The sequence below is a fragment of the Capricornis sumatraensis genome, chromosome 2 (assembly GCF_032405125.1).
Source record: "Capricornis sumatraensis isolate serow.1 chromosome 2, serow.2, whole genome shotgun sequence".
Taxonomy (NCBI): domain Eukaryota; kingdom Metazoa; phylum Chordata; class Mammalia; order Artiodactyla; family Bovidae; genus Capricornis; species Capricornis sumatraensis.
The window spans coordinates 120,645,475-120,669,082 of record NC_091070.1 but is presented as its reverse complement, the minus strand read 5'-3'; the positions used below and the strand labels follow the sequence as shown (position 1 = coordinate 120,669,082).

At 42.9% G+C, this 23,608-nt stretch overlaps 2 protein-coding genes across 7 annotated transcripts in view; one reads left to right on the top strand and one right to left on the bottom strand.

Moving 5' to 3' along the window:
- Positions 1-6,070: 6,070 nt before the first annotated feature.
- Positions 6,071-8,342, top strand: PSMB4 (proteasome 20S subunit beta 4). The gene is made up of 7 exons (XM_068965462.1): positions 6,071-6,210; positions 6,453-6,659; positions 6,882-7,028; positions 7,195-7,276; positions 7,643-7,759; positions 7,958-8,046; positions 8,232-8,342. Exons 1-7 carry the CDS (start codon positions 6,071-6,073, stop codon positions 8,242-8,244), a joined length of 795 nt encoding a protein of 264 aa, XP_068821563.1. The 3' UTR covers positions 8,245-8,342.
- Positions 8,343-11,916: 3,574 nt separating this feature from the next.
- POGZ (pogo transposable element derived with ZNF domain) overlaps positions 11,917-23,608 on the bottom strand; it is a 29,791-nt gene continuing 18,099 nt past the window's right edge. For all 6 annotated transcript variants that reach the window (XM_068964569.1, XM_068964570.1, XM_068964573.1 and 3 more), the window contains 9 exons: positions 19,259-19,359; positions 18,430-18,576; positions 15,424-15,558; positions 15,135-15,307; positions 14,840-14,980; positions 14,304-14,360; positions 13,993-14,105; positions 13,718-13,742; positions 11,917-13,588 (listed from right to left, as the gene is read on the bottom strand). In XM_068964569.1, coding sequence (XP_068820670.1) covers positions 11,917-13,588; positions 13,718-13,742; positions 13,993-14,105; positions 14,304-14,360; positions 14,840-14,980; positions 15,135-15,307; positions 15,424-15,558; positions 18,430-18,576; positions 19,259-19,359 — 2,564 coding nt within the window. The remainder of the gene's footprint in view (positions 13,589-13,717; positions 13,743-13,992; positions 14,106-14,303; positions 14,361-14,839; positions 14,981-15,134; positions 15,308-15,423; positions 15,559-18,429; positions 18,577-19,258; positions 19,360-23,608) is intronic.

Sequence of the window (23,608 nt, the reverse complement as noted above, 5' to 3'; positions counted from 1 at the left end):
CTCTGTCCATGGGATTTTCCAGGCAAGAGTACTGGAGTGGGCTGCCACTGACTTCTCCCTATGAGTTCATAAAAATATATTAAAAAAACTAACTGGTCACATTTAGATAATGATAGGGGCAAATCATTTTAAAAGTCATTAAAGAGAAAGAATAAAGCATTTATCTGACCTTTCTTAGATGGGTTTAACACCAGTTAACCAAAAAGTAGATGAGAAACGTCTCTTTATGGAAACACTTAAGCTAATGAATGAAAACAATGTTATAGAATTAGAATATCATTATTGTGCAACACCAAATAAATTAACTGAAAAGGAGCAATTGATAATATCACAATAAAGAGAGACAACTAGACACAGTGGGCACACTGTGATTAAAAAACACACCACCACTTACAGTCTTGCCAAAGGCATCAAATAAGAGTGTAAAGAGACCTCTGGGTTGAGCTGTCTATGTGCAGGAACTGAAGAGGACTGAAGAACATGTCAAAATACTCTACTAGCATGCAATCAGTAAAACCCAGGCTGTGGGCAGAAAGTAGGGTACACAGCGCAAACATCCTGAGGTCTTCAGCAGATACACTGTCATGCAAAGAAAGGGCTAGAGGAGGAAGTATGTAGATTAAGAAACTCAAAACAAGTATAAGTCAAATAAACAGGAAATCCAAAGTATAGTGTCCAGGGAAGCACACTTGGATAATGAAAGTATAAAGAAATCCAAGGGGATAATTATCACAAAATTCAGGAGAATGGCTATTTTCAGGAGAGGGAGACAACTGCGATCAGAACTGGGCTAGCTGGAGAAGTTCCATTTCTTGATTTAGATGGTAGTTTTCAGGGTGGTGGCCTTAAAATAATTCATTAAGTCATATACTTATTTATGTGTGTTTTATCTTTCAGTTTTACAAAGGTAAAAAAAAAAAAAACACATAATAGCCTTCTGATTACAGATGTGGTGGGCTGATAACGGTTTCCCAAGATATATCCACAGCTTAATCTCTGGAAGCTGTGAATACTTCCTTTTCTGCAAAATAAGGAAAAAGAGCTTTTATGTGGAAAAAGGGATTTTCCCTGCAGATGTGATCAAACTAAGGTCCTTTAAATGAAGAGACTATAATGGATTATCTGGGTGGGTCCTACCTGTAATCACAAGTGTCCTTATAAAAGAAGAGCAGAGGGGGATCTGATAGAGGAGGTTCCTGAGCAGAGGAAGTAAGAGGAAGATGGAGAGAGATTAGAGTGATGTACAGGACAAGGAACACCAGGTAAGCAATGCCAGCAGCCACCAGGGGCTAGAAGAGGCAAGGAATGAATTCTCCTCCAAATCCTCCAGAGGGAGCATTGCCTTGATGTTGCTTGGCTTTCAGAGTCTGGCTTCTAGAACTGTGAGAGAAAAAAATCTGTTGTTCTAAACCACTAAGGTTGTAATTACTTGCTAAAGCATCCACAGAAAACCAATACATCAAGTAAGCTGGAGGGCAAGGCTGGTCAGTATTCCTCATACAAGAAGCTAGAAAAGTTATAAAAACCATATTCTTTTGAAGGAAACAAGGACATGTCAAAGGAATGAAGACTAAACCAAGCTGAATTCCAATGACAAGAGAATCTTTCTGAAGTGAGGTGAGCCCAGGCTAGAGATAAGGCCTAACTTAGCTAGAATGTCTCTGCTTGGGGAAATTACTGAAGATTTTGATGGTCATGTAACATTGGAGTGACAAGTTAAAACTTAAGGGGCCTCAAATGATGGCTAGTTTTATATATGGAAAATTTGCTGAACTCTGGGAATGTTCATGAGACTGGAGAGTTGGACTAAAAGCTTCTAAAAGGCACAGTGAATCTCCCCTATGTGTGTGCTTATTCACTCAGTCATGTCTAACTCTGTGACCCTGTGGACTGTAGCCCACCAGGCTCCTCTGTCCATGGGGATTCTCCAGCCAAGAATACTGGAGTGCGTTGCCATGCCCTCCTCCTGGGGATCTTCCCAACCCAGGTCTCCCGCATTGCAGGCGGATTCTTTACCATCTGAGCCACCAGCAAAGCCCAGTAGTGGAGTGGATAGCCTATCTCTTCTCCAGGGGATCTTCCCAACCCAGGAATCGAATCGAGGTCTCCTGCACTGAAGGCAGATTCCTTACCGGCTGAACTACAGGGAACCCCAAATCTCCCATAGTCTGGCATTACTGATTAGGAAATGAAGACTTTCTGAGGCAGGGAAAGAAAAGCCTCAACCACTCAACTGGTCTCCTCCTCAAGATACTTGCCAGATTTTGAGACTCCTTGGAACAGGAGCCTGGAGAGCTAGCTCAATCTTCTACCTGCCCAGCTTTTAGTTAAAAGATTGTGAGGAACATGCCTGAAGAATATGGGTGAATCGGGCTGAAACAGCAACCCAACCTTAACATAGCCTAATCCTTGCCAGGATGGACGGCTCAATCCCTCATCTTATCTGCCTAATGGGAAAAAGGGAGAACCCTTTCTGGGGGAAGGGAACATGATATGGAGCCTCTGTAGTTATTCACAGTTTCTGGAAAACAACAAAAAAGCATGGGACTTGTAAAGAGAGAAGAAATATGACCAAAATGAAAAGAAAAAAAGAGATAATAGACTCACAGATGACCCAGATACCAGAGTTAGTATGTACGCGTGGTGCTCAGTCGCTAAGTCAGGTCTGACTTTTGACAACCCCATGGACTGCAGCCTGCCAGGCTCCTCGCACATAGGATCAGTGATTTCAACAAGGGTTCCAAGCCCATTCAGTGAGAAAAACAGTCTTTCCAACAAATGATGTTGAGAAAACTGGCTATCTGTATTTGTAATAATGAAGTTAGACCCTTACCTTACACCATAGACAAAATTTAACTCAAAATGGATAAGAGATCAAAACATAAGGGCTCTAAGTATTAAGCTGCTAGGAGAAAACATAGTGGAAATGCTTCTTAACAGTGCATTTGGTAATGATTCCTTGGATATGACATCACAAGTATAGATATGCTATCAAAAGTATGGGCAAGAACAAAAGATAAACAGGACTACCTCAAAATCTGAAACCTCCGTGCATCAAACAACACTGTTGAAAAACAATCTGTTTCTGCTTTTGTGGAACTTTTGGTTTAACACGGCAGCCAGTTTTTAGATGAGTGTAACACATGCTGTGAGAAAGATATTGCAGAACTGAATTAGAGAGGATATAAAATTGCAAAAATCCCTAGCACATACCCACAGGCAAGTGCATCCATGAATAAGCTGGACACATTTTCTTTTTCATCTGTCTGTTACAGCCCCCAGGGCCTGGCCCTGAGCAGGTCAAGAAATGATCCTCAACTCTTTTGTAGCTGAAGTTTAAAATTCCACTTCTCCTAAAATATGGAGCATTAGCACTTTCACTGTGGGAGTGTAAAATCTTAATGAGGTGGTGGTGATGGTGATGATTAATTTCAATTTAGTCTACTGTTATTTCTTTTCTGAGCATTTCAAGACATTCCCTATAACCAGGGATATCCTGACATGGTACAGAACCAGTCTGATGACTACTGATTTAAAAGCTTGAACACTGGTGAGAGCTATATACTAATTAAAGCCAACCACAGAAAACTGGGCGAACTTAAAAATGACTTTCCAGATAATACCAGACCTGATTTAAAAAGAGAAGAAACTTCTTAACTTGCCTTGTTTCAGTTTAACTTACGACTTGCTGTTTTCATCTTAGCACAAAAGACATGCTAGTCACCTTCTTCTGAATACTGCATCATCAAACCTTTTTAGTGGTTTGCTTTCCCGATCATCCTACTCTCAGGCTGGACGAATCTAGGATTCTTTCACTTTTCTTCTTTTCGACCCTGTGGAATTTGACTGCCTGCCTGATCTCTGGAACTGGTACTGGCCCTATCAGAGCCTTAATCTAGGGATCTAAAATAGAGTGAGATCAGAAACCAGCAAGCCACCTCAGGCCATTTCCAAACAAGGATATAGTCAGTTAATTGATGGCTAAATTGCTTTAAAGTTCATATGATGAGGGCTCTCCTAGCTATGAAAGTCAAGGATTCTAGCAGTTTTGGAGGAATCCCAGTAAGCCTTTTGTTATCACCTGCTATGTGTCTAAGTAAGCCTCTGAGAGGCCCAAGAATCACCTGGAATATGGGGGTTGGGAGAGGATGGCTATTAATTAGAAGGAAAAAATAGACTACCTGGTTTTCAAGTCCAAAAATTGACACAAAGAGCATCAGTTGGGTGCTTATTTAATTTATATGCAGAGTGCATCATTGAGAAACGCTGGACTGGAAGAAACACAAGCTGGAATCAAGATTGCCGGGAGAAATATCAATAACCTCAGATATGCAGATGACACCACCCTTATGGCAGAAAGTGAAGAGGAACTCAAAAGTCTCTAGATGAAAGCGAAAGAGGAGAGCGAAAAAGTTGGCTTAAAGCTCAACATTCAGAAAACGAAGATCATGGCATCTGGTCCCATCACTTCATGGGAAATAGATGGGGAAACAGTGGAAACAGTGGCAGACTTTATTTTGGGGGGCTCCAAAATCACTGGAGATGGTGATTGCAGCCATGAAATTAAAAGACACTTTCTCCTTGGAAGGAAAGTTATGACCAACCTAGATAGCATATTCAAAAGCAGAGACATTACTTTGCCGACTAAGGTCCGTCTAGTCAAGGCTATGGTTTTTCCTGTGGTCATGTATAGATGTGAGAGTTGGACTGTGAAGAAGGCTGAGCACCGAAGAATTGATGCTTTTGAACTGTGGTGTTGAAGACTCTTGAAATTCCCTTGGACTGCAAGGAGATCCAACCAGTCCATTCTGAAGGAGATCAGCCCTGGGATTTCTTTGGAAGGAATGATGCTAAAGCTGAAACTCCAGTACTTTGGCCACCTGATGTGAAGAGTTGACTCATTGGAAAAGACTCTGATGCTGGGAGGGATTGGGGGCAGAAGGGGACGACAGAGGATGAGATGGCTGGATGGCATCACTGACTCGATGGACCTGAGTCTGAGTGAACTCCGGGAGTTGGTGATGGACAGGGAGGCCGGACAGGGAGGCCTGACGTGCTGCGATTCACGGGGTCGCAAAGAGTCAGACACGACTGAGCGACTGAACTGAACTGAACTGAATGCAAGATCTTGACCCTTCCCTTTCCAGGGTTTCAAGACCTAATGAAATAACTTCATTTCAATTAAGCTAAAATTTCATGCATTGCTTTAGTTCAAATTAACTCAGGGAATTTAAAAAACAAAACTGATTTGGTTTCCTGCTGAGTAAAAAATTTTGCATCTAGTTGTGAAGGGAGGAGTGGCAAAGGAGTAGTTTTAGGATTATTGTTTGATTCTAGACACTGCTTTCAGGCACTGCTACAGAATCACACTGAGATGGGAACGCTTGGAATTTAGTTACACTCCCACAGTCGACCGAATTTTTCTGCTAAGAGGTAGGCAAGAGCATCTGACAATCAGAAAATTTTCACAGATTTGTCCAAGGTCCTACAGAGTGAGTGATGCACCTGAGAGAGCACACATCCCAAGGTACTCGCAACTGTTTGATTCCTTTTTTAAATTCTGAGTTTGAAAACTCAGACCTACCATTACTTGCTCTGTGAACGGGTTAATCACTACACAAGTCTCGGTTTCTTATCTGTAAAATGGGTCTAATATGCCGCATGAAGCTGCTTTGAGAAATACAAATTTAACAGACCCTGAGTTCACTGTTAGTTTCGTATGGGGTTTTCTTTTCCAATCTAAAAAGAGAGCTGCTTCCTCGCGCAGCGTCAGCGTCTTGAAGTGCCCCACCCCCGCCCCATATCCATCTCCCACACCACCCACCCCTTCCTTGAATTCGTGTGTCTGAACACAGTTCTAGTCCAGACTCTACCGCGTTGTGACACGAGGTCAGGCAATTCCAGTTCTCAGGGTCTCGATCGCTGCCCGGGACACAGGTACGGTCGGCCCCGACCTTACCAACATGGCTGCTGGAAGTGGCTTGTAGGAAGAAGAAAGGTGCGGCACTGAAGGATCACTTCCGCTTCCGTTGGTGCAAAAGCTTTCACTTCTCGTGCTACCGTGACTAAGATGGAAGCACTGCTGGAGTCGCGGTCCGGACTTTGGGCCGGGGGTCCGGCCCCCGGGCAGTTTTACCGCATTCCGCCCACTCCCGGTTCCTCTGTGGACCCGGCGTCCGCGCTGTACGGGGCTCCGATTACGCGCACCCAGTAAGCTCTCGGCGCCTTAGCTTGCGCGGGGGGAGGGACAGTGGGGCCTGGTGCTGCCCGCCGGTTCTGGGAGCCGGGGAAGTCGAGGCGAAGACCCGGGGCGCGCGACAGCGGGGGAGCTCGGGGAGGAAGGTCTCGGAGAATGAAAGGAGCCGTGGAAAGTCAGAAACGGAGCCCGCAGCTCGGGAAGCCGGCTCGTGCTTTTCGCCGCGCCGCCCCTCAGCAGACCTCCCTCTCTCTAGGAACCCCATGGTGACCGGGACCTCTGTCCTGGGGCTCAAGTTTGAGGGCGGAGTGGTGATCGCAGCAGACATGCTGGGCTCCTACGGCTCCTTGGCTCGTTTCCGCAACATCTCTCGCATTATGCGAGTCAACAACAGCACCATGCTGGGTGCTTCCGGAGACTATGCTGATTTCCAGTATTTGAAGCAGGTTCTCGGGCAAATGGTGTAAGTCATCTAGAGAGTAGAAGTAGTTGCCAAGTGGGGAGGGGAACCCACAGTTTTTTAATCCCTTCAAAAATTTCTGTGGGTAGAGAACAGGGAGACTTGCTGGGGGTGAAGGATGTGAGAATTTTTGCAAATAGTTTATTTCAGTGGGTTTAAATGGGGAAGATTGTGGTAACGTCTCTTGGGAGTGGATGGAAATCCTGACTTCTGTTCTCTTATAAGGATTGATGAGGAGCTGTTGGGAGACGGACACAGCTATAGTCCTAAAGCTATTCATTCATGGCTGACCAGGGCCATGTACAGTCGCCGCTCCAAGATGAACCCCCTGTGGAACACCATGGTCATTGGAGGTTATGCTGATGGAGAGAGGTTGATTTTAATACAAATAACTTAATTTCCTTGACCACCCAACCTCTAGTGCCTGTTTAGTGTCTGTCTCTTCCCCCTGAGTGAATCCCACTTCTGCCTCAGACCCTATAGTCCCATTCTTCAGCTAAGATACAGAAACCTAAGATGACCTATTGTGTCTTTTTAGCTTCCTGGGTTATGTGGACATGCTTGGTGTGGCCTATGAAGCCCCTTCGCTGGCCACTGGTTACGGTGCATACTTGGCTCAGGTAAGTAGTCAGTTGAGGGGTAGAAGACAGAAGGTAAGATTAGTGGCTGTCTGTCTTACCCTTTGAATTCGGACATGAGAAACAGACTATGTTCCCTACTGCTGGGTTTATTTTTGGTCTAGAGGCTGTAATGACAAGGTGGGGTATGTCTTGGAGTGAGTCAGTATATGTATGCAAAGTGAGGACACCCATGAATTTCCCCTTCAAGTGGGTCTTAGCACAAGTAAGCAGAATTCATTCTGCTGAGGCAGTAAGTAGAATGTCAGCTTTTCACTTATTTATGATTCTTTTTACATCATGGATTTGCAACAGATCACCTGGTATTCAGCCCATGGTATCTCCTGTTTTTTCCTCCAATCTCCCTAGCCTCTGCTGCGAGAAGTTCTGGAGAAGCAGCCAGTGCTGAGCCAGACGGAGGCCCGAGAACTAGTGGAACGCTGCATGCGAGTGCTGTACTATCGAGATGCCCGTTCTTATAACCGGGTGAGAAGTGTGAATAGTAAATGGGGATCTAATTGGCAGGCTGTGCAACTCCTGAGTCTCTATACGTTGAAAAATAGGCCATTTCTGTGTCTATTTTTCACATTTCAGAAAAACCCTCCATTTGACCTTTGACCAGGCCTGAGACGTCTTTGATGACAGGGTTGGTATTTTCATTGAGAGCTCTGTTTTTTTTTTCAGTTTCAAATTGCCACTGTAACTGAAAAAGGTGTTGAAATAGAGGGACCCCTGTCTGCGGAGACCAATTGGGATATTGCCCACATGATCAGGTGACTGACATTAAAATTATAGTGGAATAATAGTTGGGAGATCCCTGGTTGTAGTAAGGTTGGTTTTTCTGGAGGTCTCAACCAAAAATTCTCTGGGTGGCAAGGGTTTGGGTTGAAGATAGAGCTACTTTTGGGAATTGATTTCTCACTCTATGGCTTCATGATTTTATCATCTCTTTTTTTAGTGGCTTTGAATGAAATACAGATGCGTTATCCAGAACTGAAGTTGTATCCTTCTTCTAACTTTGAACTTGGTTGGTTCAAAGGTACTATTCTTTTTGTAAAATAAATAAATCCTTTGAAATGCTGGCTGAGTGGTTGTATCATTTGACTAAGTCACACCAAGAATGAAACTGCTAAGTACTGCTATATGCCATCTCCCTGCCTAGTCAGAGAACTCTGGTTCTTGTAGCACATATAGACTTCTCTGCATAAAACAGAAGCTCCACTACTGTCTTCATTTGGGTCTGTACTGAAGGCTGCTTTCTGTAAAAGTCAGACTTGATCTTTGTGTGATAAATTAGCTTTTGTGTTTAACATTTTTCTTCAACATTCTCACCCATGCACTAGACTCTGAAATAGACTTTCTGGTTAATGTCGACTGCATATGGAATTTGTTAAAACATCATTTCAAAGATGGAAATGTAACATCTAGTCGACCTGTAGATTACTCCCAAACCAGAAGTAATAGCCTTAATCCTGCACCCATCCAACGTCCTCACCCTTCATGGGGAAACCTAATTTTGACATATAACCTAAATGTTTATTTCCAAATCTACTACTGATTTCTAGCACTGTAAGATCAGAGAAGGCAATGGCACCCCACTCCAGTACTCTTGCCTGGAAAATCCCATGGACAGAGGAGCCTGGTAGGCTGCAGTCCATGGGGTCGCTAAGAGTCGGACACGACTGAGCGACTTCACTTTCACATTTCACTTTCAAGGATTGGAGAAGGAAATGGCAACCCACTCCAGTGTTCTTGCCTGGAGAGTCCCAGGGACATGGGAGCCTGGTGGGCGCCGTCTATGGGGTCACAGAGTCGGACATGACTGAAGTGACTTAGCAGCAGCACTGTTAGACCTCTTAGAAATATTGTGTGTTCACTTAAAAGTCCTGTAGTTGTGAGTCAAATCAGTTGGGAGTTATTAGCCAGTTCTTTTGCCAGGATGGTGTTAAACTTGAATTTTAAAAAAACACCCTGGGTAATACTGATGGTGTATCTTTTCTAAACCTCTTTTTGAGAAACTAGTATAGGCAGGAAACCCCAAAACTACTACAGGCATACCTTGTTTTTTATGCTTTGCAGATACTGCAGCGTGTTTTACAAATTGAAGGTCTCTGGCTACTCTGCATTGAGTAAGTTTTGGTGTAATTTTTCCAACAGCATTTGCTTACTTTGTGTTACATTTGGTGTGTTACCCTAATCAGTGATCTTTAATGTTACTACTGCCAAGATCCAACCTGCTGAAGTCAACTGGTGATAAGCATTATTTGGCAGTTTTTTTAAGGTATCTAATTTTTTAGACAGTGCTATTGCCTGTTTAATATACTATAGTATAAACATATGCACAGGAAAACACAAAAAATGTGTGACTCGCTTTGTTGTTGATAGTTGCTTTATTGCGGTGGTCTGGATCCCAACCTGCAGTATCTCCAAGGTATGCCTGAAATTCAGTGAGGTGAGAGCTGAGGGAGAAATCAAAACCCTTTCACTTGTGTCATCCATGATTAGTCAGCAGAATTTAAGCAAAAGAAAACCATCCACTTTCAGTCTGAATTTCACACACTCAGTCTCAACACAAAGTAGTCAATAAATACTTGTTTATTGATTAAACTGAATTATAAAAAACAAAACAAAAAAAACTTCCTTCTACTACTAAGCCATGCAGGCAGAATCCACAAAAGTAATAACTTCCCGGCCAAAACCCAGCCGATCCACTGTTGGTATTATGGCCTTAGAAAAATTACCCATCAGGAAAGTCATACAGTGTGCAGAGGCCAGGAACCCAGCTCTAAGTCTGGGGCTGCTGCGGAGACTACCAAAGAGAAAGATTAGTCACTGTACATAAGAGCTGACCATAGTTCTTGAACTTTCTGAAAGGCAAAGTTTTGACTCAAAAGTCCATATTCTGTCAAAATGGCATCAGGCAAAAAGCTGAGGAAGAGAAGCCCAGGTGGTTCCTCCATTCAGTTTTCATATGCCACGGGTTCACAAAGCTGGCCAAGCTGTTTACGGAAGGGAACACTCCAGTTCACTATATTATAGTGTGCTGGGCGTTAAAAACACAAAAAGAAAAACAGATGAGGAGAAACAGGTGGTGTACTACCAGGCCCATCACATTTTGAGCACCTCCCAGTCTGTGAAAGCCTGTTCAAATAGGGTCACCTAGGAAAAAAACCACATTGTTTATAAATCCGTTTCCCCTCAATTTATTAAATGTTCCACTTATGTACATTTTAAAGTTGAACCATTTACAAGCCTACGTGGGGTGCCTCCTTGGCTCACAGAAGGGAAACGCTGCAGAAAGCCTCAGGATGGACAGAAAGACAGGATAGTTGTGGGAAAGGTAGACCTGGATTTCTTTTGCTCCTTTTCTCTGTTACAGTACATTTCAGTCTACAGCCATGAGTACATACGATTAAAAAAAAATCCCTCATGCAAATTGTAGAAAAAGTTTTCTTTCCTTGAAGCTGGCAGTGAAAAATAAAGATTCATGTCTTTTTCTTTGTGCACACCCCTATGTGTTTCTTCTTCAGGTCAGATTCTTCTCTAAGCGTTAAGAGAAATAGGGGAAAGCCACAGGATAAGCAGGATTTCAACAAGTGGTCTTTTTAAAGTTCAATACAACTTCTTGCAGTTAGCTGCTGGCTGGAGGACATGTGATCCCTTGAACAAGTATGCTGTCCACTTAATAGGAAGTTCGACAAAGCAGGGGCTGCCCCGTGGATTGCAGGATGAAGACCCATACACTGGGAATGGCTTCCACCCTAAGGTTCTGTGTGATCACCTCAGTACCTCTTGCTTGCTAATGACCCATGTATGATCCTTTGTCCAGAGGGATGGTGTAAGAATGGGGAAGGGGGGTCAAGGATCACGAGTGCAAAGAATATTGGTTTTATTGTGGTTTTGTTGGAGGGAGGGTGGTGAGGAAAAATAATCTCATCGTCTTGGATGATTAAAGGTGGTTTCATGCATTTTTAAAGCCACAATTTTATATCTAGAGTTTCTGTGGAAACCAACATCTCTGGAGAGGGAAGGAAAGAAAGGAGAAGGAAGAGAGAGTTCAGTGGGATTCTTTTTCCATTTTCATTTTTATATAAAAGTGTTAAGACCACAATGAAAAAACTTTATCCATATATATATATAATAAACCAGTTTGTGAGCTACAACGTTTGTCTTTCCCATCTTCAGAAATGTTCTCACATTGACAATGGTTGGATAGCATCATGCCCAAAGACATTGGCCACACAGTAAAACAAACAAAACCCAGATGTACTATGATACAGTTGAGGTAAAAGGGGAAACAAAAAATTTAACATTCGCCCACAAAGGATTTTTTTTTCTTTTTCTTGATTTTTGTCAGAAAAATACCAAACACAGTGATTTAAATTTAAAAAAAAGTCACAAAAACCGGTTTTTAGCAGAAGTGAATGACCAACAGGCCAGCTTATCGGCTCAGACGTGATCGCTATAGGTTTTCCTAATAATCCACAAATCCACAGGGATGTATATAAGTCAACATCAGGGGGGAGTGGTGGCATAAAATTAAAAAATATAAACCCAATACCCCCACTTGGTATGCCCCTTTATCCTCTAACCCCCCTCACACTTCCCCACCCCTACTCCACACCCCTTTGTGACCCCAACACTCAAATCTCCATCAGATCTAGGTCAGCTTCTTCAAAGCCATAGAAAGACTCGGTCTCGCTTTCACCCTCAAAGAGCTGGTGAAGGCTTTCAGGCTCAATTGTCTCTTCTGGAGATGACCTGGGTCGAGGAGTGGAAGCTGAGGGTTCCTCGGACTGTTCCCCACTCAGCTTTAGCTGCTCCTCTAGGGAGGCAATTAGCTCCTCCTGCATGTCAGCGTTTCGTGTGGGTGAGTTCATGTTGCCATCAGGGCCAGGCAGAACGCTAGCCACCAAGAAGGACCGCTGAACTAGCTCTGGACAGTCCCCAATAACACCAAGCACCTCAGCCAGCCAGACCAGAACTAGCTGAAGCAGAACATCAGAATCACACGCAGTATCTCCCATTTCCCGAGCCTGCTCCTTCCACTTTTTGTGCAGGAAGTTCTTGACAGTCCGCTTGATGCATACATCTAACGGCTGGATTTTGGAGCTGCAGCCTGCGGGGACGACCGCAGGCAAAGTGCTAGAGGCACTAAGCATGGCCAGCACCTCTTCTGATAAGTGAGTGCGGTGGCAGTCCATCACCAGCATGCCTTTGCTGCGCTGGCAAGCCGTGTGTTTTCGCCACACTCGGGTTGACCACAGCTCCATGATCTCGTCGTCACTGTAGCCACTCTCCTTCGCCTCTAGCAAGATAGAGTCTGGCACGTTAGCAGGCTGATCCATCTGTCCTCGGTAGAAAACCAGGGTAGGGAGGACAGTGCCATCTGCCAGAATGGCCAGCACCACATCACACCAAGGCTCCCCTGTGCCCACTGTCTGCAGGGCATTCTCCTTTCGGTCTTCACTGCTCAGTACCTCCGTATCGAGGAACAAGGAAACCTCATCAATAGCCACAATCATGGACAAGGACAAGTCCTGGTTGTGAATTTGCCGTTGTACAAATTCAATGAAGAGTCCTGCATTCTCCGCCACATCCTTAGGTAGAGTGTGGGCCACAGCGCGCCGTGCGTGGGGAGTCAGGTGGTGCCGTAGCATGAAACGCACAGCCCACTCGTATGAGATCTTAAATCCCCCCTCCAAGGAACGTCCTATTTTGGTGGCTTTCTGGAACAAGGTCTCCTCATTTACAGGTAGCTGTTGCTCTCGCTGGGTCAGCACCCACTCAGCCAGTTTCTCTTCTGCCTCTAAGCTCAGATACTTGCCCTCCAGACTCTCCCCCTGAGAGGCCTGGAAGCGCCGAAGCCAACGCCGGATGCGTCGCTGGGGGTTTCGGAAGTGTTCAGCTGCCTGTTCCGTGTTGCAGCATAGGGCAAACAGGACCACTCGAAGCTTCTTCACAGAAAGCTGCTCTTTCTTGCCAATGCCACTGCTACTACCACCCCCTGACACTGGCTCAGGCTCCTGGGTGACTGGGCTCCCTTCATCCTGGTCATCAACATTCAGACATTCGGCCTCCTCCGCAGCCAAGGGTGGAAGGGCTAAAGTCTGGAGATGCGTGGGGGTGGGTGGTGGGGTTGCAGTTGAGGCCGGTGACGGGAGTGCCTGGGCCACGGGAGCTGGCAGCTCTTCAGGCTCAGCTGGGGTGACTCCAGCAGACTTCACAGTGGCAGCTTTATTAGAGGAGAAGGAAGGAGGAGGGTACAAGTTTTTCAAGTTCCGGTCGTGTGCTCGGTCACGAGTCTGGCCATGCCTAAAGGGTTAGCAAAAAGGAAGAAAAAGCTCAGTTAAATTAGGAAAACAAAATAATAATATTTGCAGTAGTAATAAAGAACAAACATACTATAAAATAAAAGTTAAACCATCAAACGAGTTCTGTTACCTTGAGTGAGATATCCAAGTGAGTCCTATGGGAAATAACACAATAAAAAAATGTTAGCTTGGTGAAGAAACAAACCCACCTGAGACAGTTCTTGAGATTTTAACTAAAAAAGCAAATCTACTACTTTCCCAGTCTTATCTAAATCTCAAGTTAGAATGCTTCCACCCTGGTGAAGTATGTCTCAGCAGCAGATGGGTTAGGCCGGGAGCAGATGCACCTGCTCACTGTAACCTGCATCCTTAGTCCCACCTACAACCCCCATCTCTCTTACTCACCCCGTGGCAGGATGCTGCTGGATCTATGAGAAGGGTTGAATACCAAATGCTTAGCCATGGCATCTCCCACAGAGGTAACAAAGGTACATGAAGTGCAGGCCAGCTTGCTTCCACTGAGAAAGAGAGTCAAGAGTATGTCAGGCAAACGCAGCAATGACTACTGAGAGTTAAGCTTCAAGGCTTAGTAAAGAAAAAGAGTGTCCCTCCTTTCTCCTCTCAAATTGATGCATATGTCTATCCCCCAAAGTAATATAAGGGATTTAATGTAAAAGCCTGAACAATTAACAGTCCATCAGTAAGTTTGTCATTACCTCACAGAATTTTTAAACAAAGCCAAATACTTGGGGCTCTTCCGTGGAACATGATTGCTGAGAAAGACAAAGAGAAAGCTGTATGAGTTACATGGTTCAGCTCACTAAACTAGAGATCACCAGCCATTGACAAGGCCTGAACAAAAGAAATGCCTCTTCAATCAATCCTAACCTCAACCCAAGCCCATCACATTAGTATTTCCTATTAATATGCAAATAGATCCTGGAGGTGGGGGGAAACCTATTAAAAGGCATATTCTGGTTGGAGGTGGAGGGGTGGTGACCACGTCAGGGGCCATATTTCTAAGAAGCGCCCTGGCCCTCATACCACATTTTGAGTAGCACGGTTGTACAAAACCAGATTACAGACCAATGAAAGCCAAATAAGGCCGGGTCTGGCCTCTGACTCTACTAGCAAAGGTGCACAAACAGCTCCAAAAGTTGAAGGGGGAACCACCAGAAGCAGGGGAGGGAATGAAATGAGTTCTGAAGAATCTGAAATCCCAGAGAGGAACACTGGTTTAATCCTGACTCACTTGATCATGTGGTTGGCGTAAGCTCGAGAACAGCAGGTACTATAGCGACACAGAGAGCAGTGAACGTAAGTAGGAAAATGATTGGGGAAGTCTGGGATCTCAAAGCTGCACTCCAGACACGTCTGCCGGCCCATGACACTCCTGTCGAGAAACAGAAAATCTTATTACTGCCTCAGGGGTCCCCAAACCGTACAGATTTAGGCAACAGACTCTGCTTAAAAGGCTACCAGATGACACTGGCTCTCAGGAATAGCTGTGCCCACCCGGCCCCCAGCCTCCAAGAGAAGGCACTGACATTTTCCTAACAGCTCTCTTCTGGACGTTGCGCTGCACAGGGGGGTAAAGGAAGACGGGCAGAGGGTCTGCTGAGGAGGCCAGTGGTGCTGCTTCCTGCAAGCTGCCAGGAGGTCCATCACTGGAGGGTACAGGAGCAGCTCGTGGCTGCCCCCGGGAAGCCCGGATTGTCACCTGGGAGTCAAGGGAAGGAATAATTAGACACTACCTACGAAAGACCCTCAGAACACTGAAAAGCTCTCTTCCTCCCCTTCTTGGATCCGTGAAGGGAATGCCGACAAACCCCTTACCTTGGTGCCTGGTTTCAAACCTTCCAGCTGCTTGGGTTTACGGAAGGTTTTATGGTGCTGCAGCTTGTGTTCGATTTTGTCCTTGGCAAAGAGAAACTGTAGCCGGCATTTGTTGCAGTGATAAACATTCCTCTTCTGAAGGGAAAAAAAGAGACAGAATCCTTTAAAGGTTTCCAATGAATTTTCTTCCTGAGGAGAAGGTAGATCATTGCCAATCATAGCATTCTTTCCATCTTTCTGTTGATAATTTAACAGAGTTAAAAAGAAATAGACAACATTTAACACTGAACCTAATTTTTCAATCTTTATCTATAACTTTATATATTTTGCAATACAGTTACAAGCCTTATTATTAGGTGGTGAGAATCATCACTTCCCATGCTCCCAGAGAAAGGTGGACTGAAAGCCAGGGTAACTAGGTCCTCAGAGAATCACCCACTGACTTGCTTTAACAGTTTGGCCGAGTGGCTTCAGCTTTACTTGCCCTATTACTATTTTTTTTAGTTTAGTTATCGTTTTTATTTGAAGTACTGTCAATGTTCTTTTCATCCTTGATAAAATACAAGCTTGAGACTGTCTTATTACTTTATCTTTACAGTGTGGATGGACATTGCTACTATTTCTGGATATTATTTTTAAAAAATACAATAAAATGTACATGGTGAAAAAAACCCCATACTTTTATTTTGTACTCCTTCATGCGCTAAGTTTACCTTCAACTGCACTCCTCAGTCCCCTTCCACAGAAACAACTTGTTACCAGCTTCCTGGGTATTCTTTCACAGATGGTCTGTGCAGATAACCATACAGCAAACTCAAATGTCTCCATTCACCACCCCTGTTTTCCTTTCTCTTTTTTAACAAAACAAAAAAAAAAGTACTTTCCTACAAAGTGCTGTTTTTTTTTCCCTTTTAACACATCAACACAGATATGCCTCCCTGAAAGGCCATTTTGAGGATTCAGTCTGCCCAGTATCGAAACAGGACACATGTCTATGATTCCTTCCTAGGACAGCGAAGGCTCTATAACATCAGCTACAGGTGACAGTTCCTATGCTAGTATATGGAAATACATCAGTGGGGGATTACAGCAGTCACTATGTGTGAACCTAAGAAGGTGCTTACAAGCGAGAAGCCAGGGCACGTGTGCACACACGTGGATGTCACCCACCAGTGCACCCATCTTGTTCTCTGTTTTGTTCCCTCTCTATGTACCTTCACTCCCCTCCTCTAGGGGCTCCTTTCCTGCAGCATTTTAAAACAAAGGCTTATATGTTCCATCTTCAAACCAAAACACAGCAGCAGCAACAACTTCTCCCTTGCTCCCGCCCCCCCTGCGTCTGCCACCCCTGGTCCTGCCCTTCATAAATTTCTTTAAGTAAGTTCTCTCCATTCCTTACCTCTCATTCATCTATCCCACTGAAATTTGGCTTCTACCCTGCTGACCAACAAAATGGCTAAATTAAAGGCTGGCCTCTCACGATTCCATCTTGCTGATACCTTCCTGCAACACTTGACCACACATTTTCCTTCAAAATGCTTTTGTCCCCGCCTCTTCCTCGACATCACAACTCTTTGGATTTTCATTCCAGGACTATGGCCCTGGCTTTGTAGAGAGAGAACTCAATGGTCTTTCACCTTATTCTCAATTTGGGGGTTTGGGGGTGGGGGTGAAGCTTCGCACTTACAAGTTTAAATCTACTGGATTTATATAATGATGATTTCTAAGTATCTTTCACAATTCAGGCCTCAGACCTATATATCCAACTATTTAGTACTCAATTACACTTGATGTCCATAGATACTGCCAACTCAGAACATCCATCCAAACAGAATCCTCCTCTCAAAAGTCACTTTCTCCAGTGTTCCTATCTCAATACAGTCTCCCCATTCATCCAATTACCCAAGACAGAATCCTGGGCACTATTCTTAACTACTTCCTCACTACCTTCACCTAATCCATCTCTAAACTACAGATAGCACTTATCTTCTCAGTATCTTGCAACTCTAATCCTCTTCATTTCAAAAGCCAATAGCCACTATCATCTCTCAGGTAAACTATTGAAAAAGCCTTTGGCTTGTCTCCCTAACTCCTGGAGCAGCCAGTGTAATCATAACTAAAAGCAAATGTGAACACATCACTCCAGGATTTGAAAATCTCTTCAATGGCTTCCCAACATCAACTTTTGTTTTAATTAACAGAAGTCTGTATTTTATGTTGATTGGCTTAGTTTTTACATACACTCTTTTTTTTGGTTCTAGGTTCCCATCCAGGATACCACCTGATATTTTACTAGTCATGTCTCGAAGTTCCTCTTGGCAGTTTTCCTCAGGCTTCACCCAACTTTTTATAATAAAAGGTGAAGCGCCTTTTTATTTTTTAAACTATTTTATTTTTTGGTCAGTTAAAGCCACAGGTTTGTTTATTTACTGGTCATACCGTGAGGCATGGGGGAATCTTAGTTCCCTGACCAAGAATTGAACCGGGGCCCTGCATCTGAGAGTGCAGTCTTAAACAGTGAAGCGCCAGCAAAGCTCTGGAGACTCCTTTTTATGGCTCTAAGATTCTCCATGATATGTTCTCTAACCTCCAACCTCCCCCATACCCTACACACTCCAACCACACTGAACTTTCAGTTCCTTGAGCCTCCCTGTGCCTCTGAGCATGCTGTCCTTCTAGTCCACTTCACCTGGCTCACCCTTCCTCATCCTTCAGGTCTTGCACAACCCTTTTCCTGGAAGACTTTCTAGGTTCCCAGAGTGGGTTATGTTCTTTTTTATATTCTGTACTTCCCCTAACACAACACTGTTCCTGCTCTATTGTACTGTTTAACTGTCCCGTTTAAACACTAAATCTCTAGCGTCTAGCCCAGTGCCTGGTACATGTTACTGGAATTCAATACATTTTTCAAACTCACACATATCTTCTCTACCAAAATCATTTGCCTCGCTCAGACCTGGCCCCAGCACCCATAATTAAGCAGGGCAATTGCTTGGTGTCTGGTACCTGGTGCCTCATGTAATGCTGCTGGAACGCACTGCCATTTTTGAAGACCTTCAAGCAGTAAGGGCAGAGCAGGTGCCGAGTATCTTCATGGATCATCCGAAAGTGGACGTCCACCTCAGAGTAGAGTGAGGAGCGGTACTGGCACACCTGAACCACATAAGGAAAATAAGCCACAAGTGAAGTGAACAACTGAGGCCTTAGAAAAGGGGTAGCAACAAAGTGTTAACATAGAAAAAAAATTTCTCCTAAATGTACAGAAATCAAGTTATTTTTCTGAATTTGTAATGCAGAGTTATGTTTGTGATCATGAATTCAGCCGTGAAATATAGTAAAAATGGGAAGGACAGGAAAGTCTGAAAAGTCCAAATTCTCACTAAGAGGAGCAGATTTTTTCCTATCTCCACAGGAAACATTCAGGGGACAGACACTCCCTCACTTTTTAAAAACTATTTATTTATTTGGCAGCACTGGGTCTAGAACTGCATGTGGGATCCAGTTCCCTGACCAGGAATCAAACCCAGACCCCTGCACTGGGAGTGCAGAACCCTAGCCACTGGGCCAACGGGGAAGTCCCAGACACTCCCTTACTACAGGCATTGTGTTCCAAGACTAGGTTCCTCAGCTGGGTACATGCATATATCCTTTATGTTTTTCTCCTGCATGAAGAACCCTGAAAATAGAACCTGGGTTCAGTATTTCTTTCGTATTTCCTCAGTGTTCCTTAAACTGAGTATGTGCAATAGATACTGGGCAGTGTTCATTAGTGGAGTCCTCACATTCAGCCCGAGAGCAAAAGACCAAGCAAAGCTCCCTAAGGAGAAGGCAGTACCTGGCAAACATAAGGCATCTCTCCAGGCTTATGAGTGTCCTTCATATGCTGGAGAAACAGTGGCTCGCTCTCAAATGCCCACTCACAGATCTTGCACTTGGCTGTAAGAAGAAAAACAATCGGTAAATACACTCGAAAATATGACCAAAATCCTGCTGATTCATAATCTTTTCTTTCTGACTCCTGTATCTTCATTTGCAATAGTAGGTAACTTATGGGGTCTCTTCTTTAAAATGGTTGTCAACAGTTGTGTTGCTGATAAAAAGTATCCTTCTGTCTCTAGCTCAGATGTCTTCACCAAAGCTCCTTTCTAGATTTTGAACTCTCTACAAGACATTTACACAGGAATAGCTTACCATCTACAAATACGGATTTGTCCTTAAAAGACTGACAACATGAACAGAATTTCTTGCCTTCTTATGAGTTATTGCTAACAAACTGAGATAATTAAACTTTAAAATTAGCCATTTTATCAAACGTCTATATAAGGCTGCAATTCTAAATTTTTGGCAAATATTTTAATTGCTACATATTGTGAATTATACAGGCAAAATAAAGACAGTTATTTGTATTTTTCTTAACATTACTAAAATTATTTTCAAGTTTTTGTGAACACAAAAATTGTAAATTGGAAGTGCTAAGTGCTTATTTACTGTCTAACCCCTGCCCACCACTCCCAAATGAGTGACGCTGAAATAAAACAAATGAACAAAAACCAGGGGTTTTAAATATGGGGTCCAAGGAACCCAGGTATCCCCTGAAATTATCTGCAAAGAGTAAAATGTTTATTTTGGGGGGAAGTTTTGTGTCGATTCTCAAAGGCATCTGCAACCCATTTAGAACCACTTCCCAGAAGTACATCAGGTATGAGAACCAGATAAATAAAAAATTCTGCCTTGAATGAGGAAAAGTTGATCACGTAAGTTGAACCTTGAAAGAATAGTGATTTGCCAGACAGAGAAGACAAGAGGAGAACTTGAGCAAAGGCATGGAACTGCATGACATGTTTGGGAAACTGTAACCAGTGGCATGACAATCTTTTCTCCTGTTTTCCTGCCCTTTACTTCTCAATTCAATTTGCTTAGCTTCTTTTTTTCTTTTCTAGAACACTTTAAAGCATTGGTATTTCCCAGCCTTCTGTCCAAGCCTTTTCCTAAATCAGCTCTATTGTTACAACTGCCTCATAATATCAATAGTAACATTTATTAAACAATTTCTAATGCATAAGCAATATCCTAAGATTTATATGGATTATCTCATACACAGAAAATCAGTGAGAAAGGAATCAAAGCCATCAGTGGATTTAAGGGCTCTCTAATAACCTTTCACACCTGTTCTAAGGGGGAAGGAGTTGATCTGAAGAAGATTCAAGAGGGAAACTTGACTGATTTTCCAAAGTGGCCATCCTAACACTGTCCCTCCCAGCACTGTCACTCTCACCTCCTTAACACCTACCTCAGTCTCTTGCTTTGAGAAAACAGGTGTGAAATACTATACTCTGCTTCCTGCTTTCCAAACTTGGAAGGACAGATCCTTTTTGCCTTTCTAAGGTTCATCCAATCTCATCATTCCATGTATATATACCATGACTTTACCAAACAAGGGGTTCTCCCTTTCCCAAGTCTTTCTTCACAAAGGATCCTCCTGACATGTGAACACAAGTAAGCATCCATCCCTCAACCTTACCTCTTCCTTCATCTATTGCCCTTAAACAAGTTTAAACACAATAACCCACTGATGTTCTGGAGACAATTCAGGAAACTTGAAAATGAAGACAGATGATATTAAAGATTTATGATTAATTCTGTTAGGTCTTGATGAAGATACTATGGCTATGTATTTTGTTTCTTTCAGGCTGGAAATGACGTTTACTAAAGTGTTAACTGTATCAGCTGGACTGATCAAGTTTATACTTGTTTAAACTTGTAGTTATCACAAAGTATGATTTCCATTAGAACCCGTAGCTTGAACACAGATCTGGTTGCTCAGGGCATGGAACCCCAGGAAGACCACTGCACTCTGTCGCACTTGGCCTCGGTTTGTGACAAAAGTCCCACTCTCCCTGGGTGTCTCCCATGGCATCTGCTCCGTGGCTTGTCAAGAATGATTTTACGTATGCAGAGCCATCTACCTGTTTCAGAGTAGGGTAGTTATGCATTTGCTCACATGAATAACCAAGTGTGTCTCTTCCCATCACCCTTCAGAACCCACATTCTTCAGGGACCCATCCTAAGTGTTCCCTAAGATTCCTGCTTGCGGTCCATGTAGAGTCACGAGATCTGCAGTGGGTGTTAACTCTTCAGTAAACGTCAGCTCTCTTACCTCTTGGCCCCACGTTGAGAGGTGCAGATGGAAAAAGGCCATCTTTTCTGGTGAGGACGGGAATGCCTATGTATTTTAAATGTCCTTACTTTTCAGAGATATATAATGAGTATTTAGGAGTGAAACGTCATTATGTCTATAATTTTAAAACTTCAGAAAATAAAAAAAATTTTCAAAACTAAAAAGAAAACAATGATCTCAAGATGTTAACATGAAAAAATAAGCTACTTTCATGAAGGATCTGCCACAGATGCAAAAAAAAGGGAGTTATAAAAGAATCCAAGAGTAAAACTGATATATACTAAAGCACAGAAAAGGCATTTACCTGTGTTTGGATCAACAATGTCTGGGTTTTTCATCAGTATAAACTGAAGTCATAAAATACTCAAAAAATTAAAAGTCAAGGATAAAACCGTGGTAAACGAAAAGGGAAAGACTGATGAGGTCCTGCACTGTCCACTTTGTTTTTCCCACTAGGAAGAACTTATCTTATTATGCACAGTACAATATGTAAGTGGACTAACACACACCACCAGATTTGTGTGAAAGCAGGTGTTTTCACTGGGAGATTCAGATGAGTAATTTGGACTTTCCATCACTGACAGTGAAGAACGTGGGACCTAACTTAGACCAAGTTGCTACTCTGCTACATGTGGTGTTATGATGGTTGAAACTGTTATCTACTCCACCCACTAATTGTTAGTCCAAAGTTCCACTGCCTTCTATAGGAACCACCAGTATACACATAGCTAGTGACATACGAAATGGGATGAGCTCAAATTGAGACTATTTGCTCTGGTGTACACACTAGATTAAAAAAAAAAAAAAAGAATAATTTAAAAATTTTTATTAAAAATTTTTGATTATATGCTAAGATTATCTTGGCTATTTTGAATTAAATAAAATATACTATTAAAATTAATTTCACCTTAAAATATTTTTATTTCAAATGACTACTAAAAAAATTAAAATTACATACACAGCTCATTATATTTTCTGTTGATAAGCACTCATCTGAGCCACTCATGACAATCCTACTTCCCTTGACAATATGACCACAGCCAAAGAGATATAAACGGAAAACAATTCTGCCTTACAAGGAACAGACCTAGGAAAGACACAGGAAGACATGGCCTCTTTTTCATCTGCACAATCTTACATTTGAACAAATTCCTGAGATTAACATAGTTTTTCTGCTAGAAAGCCAGAGACAAGAAAATTGTTGAAAAGTAAAGACTTAAGTTCTGGGCTTGAAGCTTACTCCACCTTAAGTCTTCTCAGTTAAAGGATCTAATTATAGATGTCTTTAATGTTTAATCCATTTTTAGTTAAGATTTTTAATCTGCAGCAAAAGCATCTATATTATGCATATTTTTCTGTCTCTACATGTTTGCTCATGCTGTTCCCCATCATATAAAATCTTTTCTTACTGTTTTCCATCCACCTAAATCCTTCTTGTATTTAAGACCAAGTTTATACATCACCTATTCTGTGAAATCCAGACACAAGGATCTTTTCCCTTCTCTGAACTATTCTACCTATCATTCATATCATCCAATGTCTGTATTTATAACAAATACATAGTCTTGTTCTCTTGTCTCTTCAACAAAACTAGAAATCCCTTATATGATAAAGGAAATATTTCTAGAAGACTGGATTCAAATCCTCACGTCACCTTATTAGAAGTGTACGCTCTTAAGTAAATGACTAAATATTTCTGGGGTTGTATCCAGCCTGTTTCTCATCTTTAAGATGTAGCCAACAAAGGTCCATCTAGTCAAGGCTATGGTTTTTCCAGTGGTCATGTATGGATGTGAAAGTTGGACTGTGAAGAAAGCTGAGCACCGAGGAATTGATGTTTTTGAACTGTGGTGTTGGAGAAGACTCTTAAGAGTCCCTTGGACTACAAGGAGATCCAACCAGTCCATTCTAAAGGAGATCAGTCCTGTGTGTTCTTTGGAAGGACTGATGTTAAAGCTGAAACTCCAATACTTTGGCCACCTCATGCGAAGAGTTGACTCATTGGAA

What these genes read in the sequence shown, in the direction of transcription:
- PSMB4 (XM_068965462.1), top strand. Translation starts at nt 6,071, where the DNA reads ATGGAAGCACTGCTGGAGTCGCGGTCCGGACTTTGGGCCGGGGGTCCG. An exon ending in GCTCCGATTACGCGCACCCA is followed by an intron (nt 6,211 to 6,452) that starts GTAAGCTCTCGG and finishes CCCTCTCTCTAG; the next exon opens with GAACCCCATGGTGACCGGGA. An exon ending in ACGGTGCATACTTGGCTCAG is followed by an intron (nt 7,277 to 7,642) that starts GTAAGTAGTCAG and finishes CAATCTCCCTAG; the next exon opens with CCTCTGCTGCGAGAAGTTCT.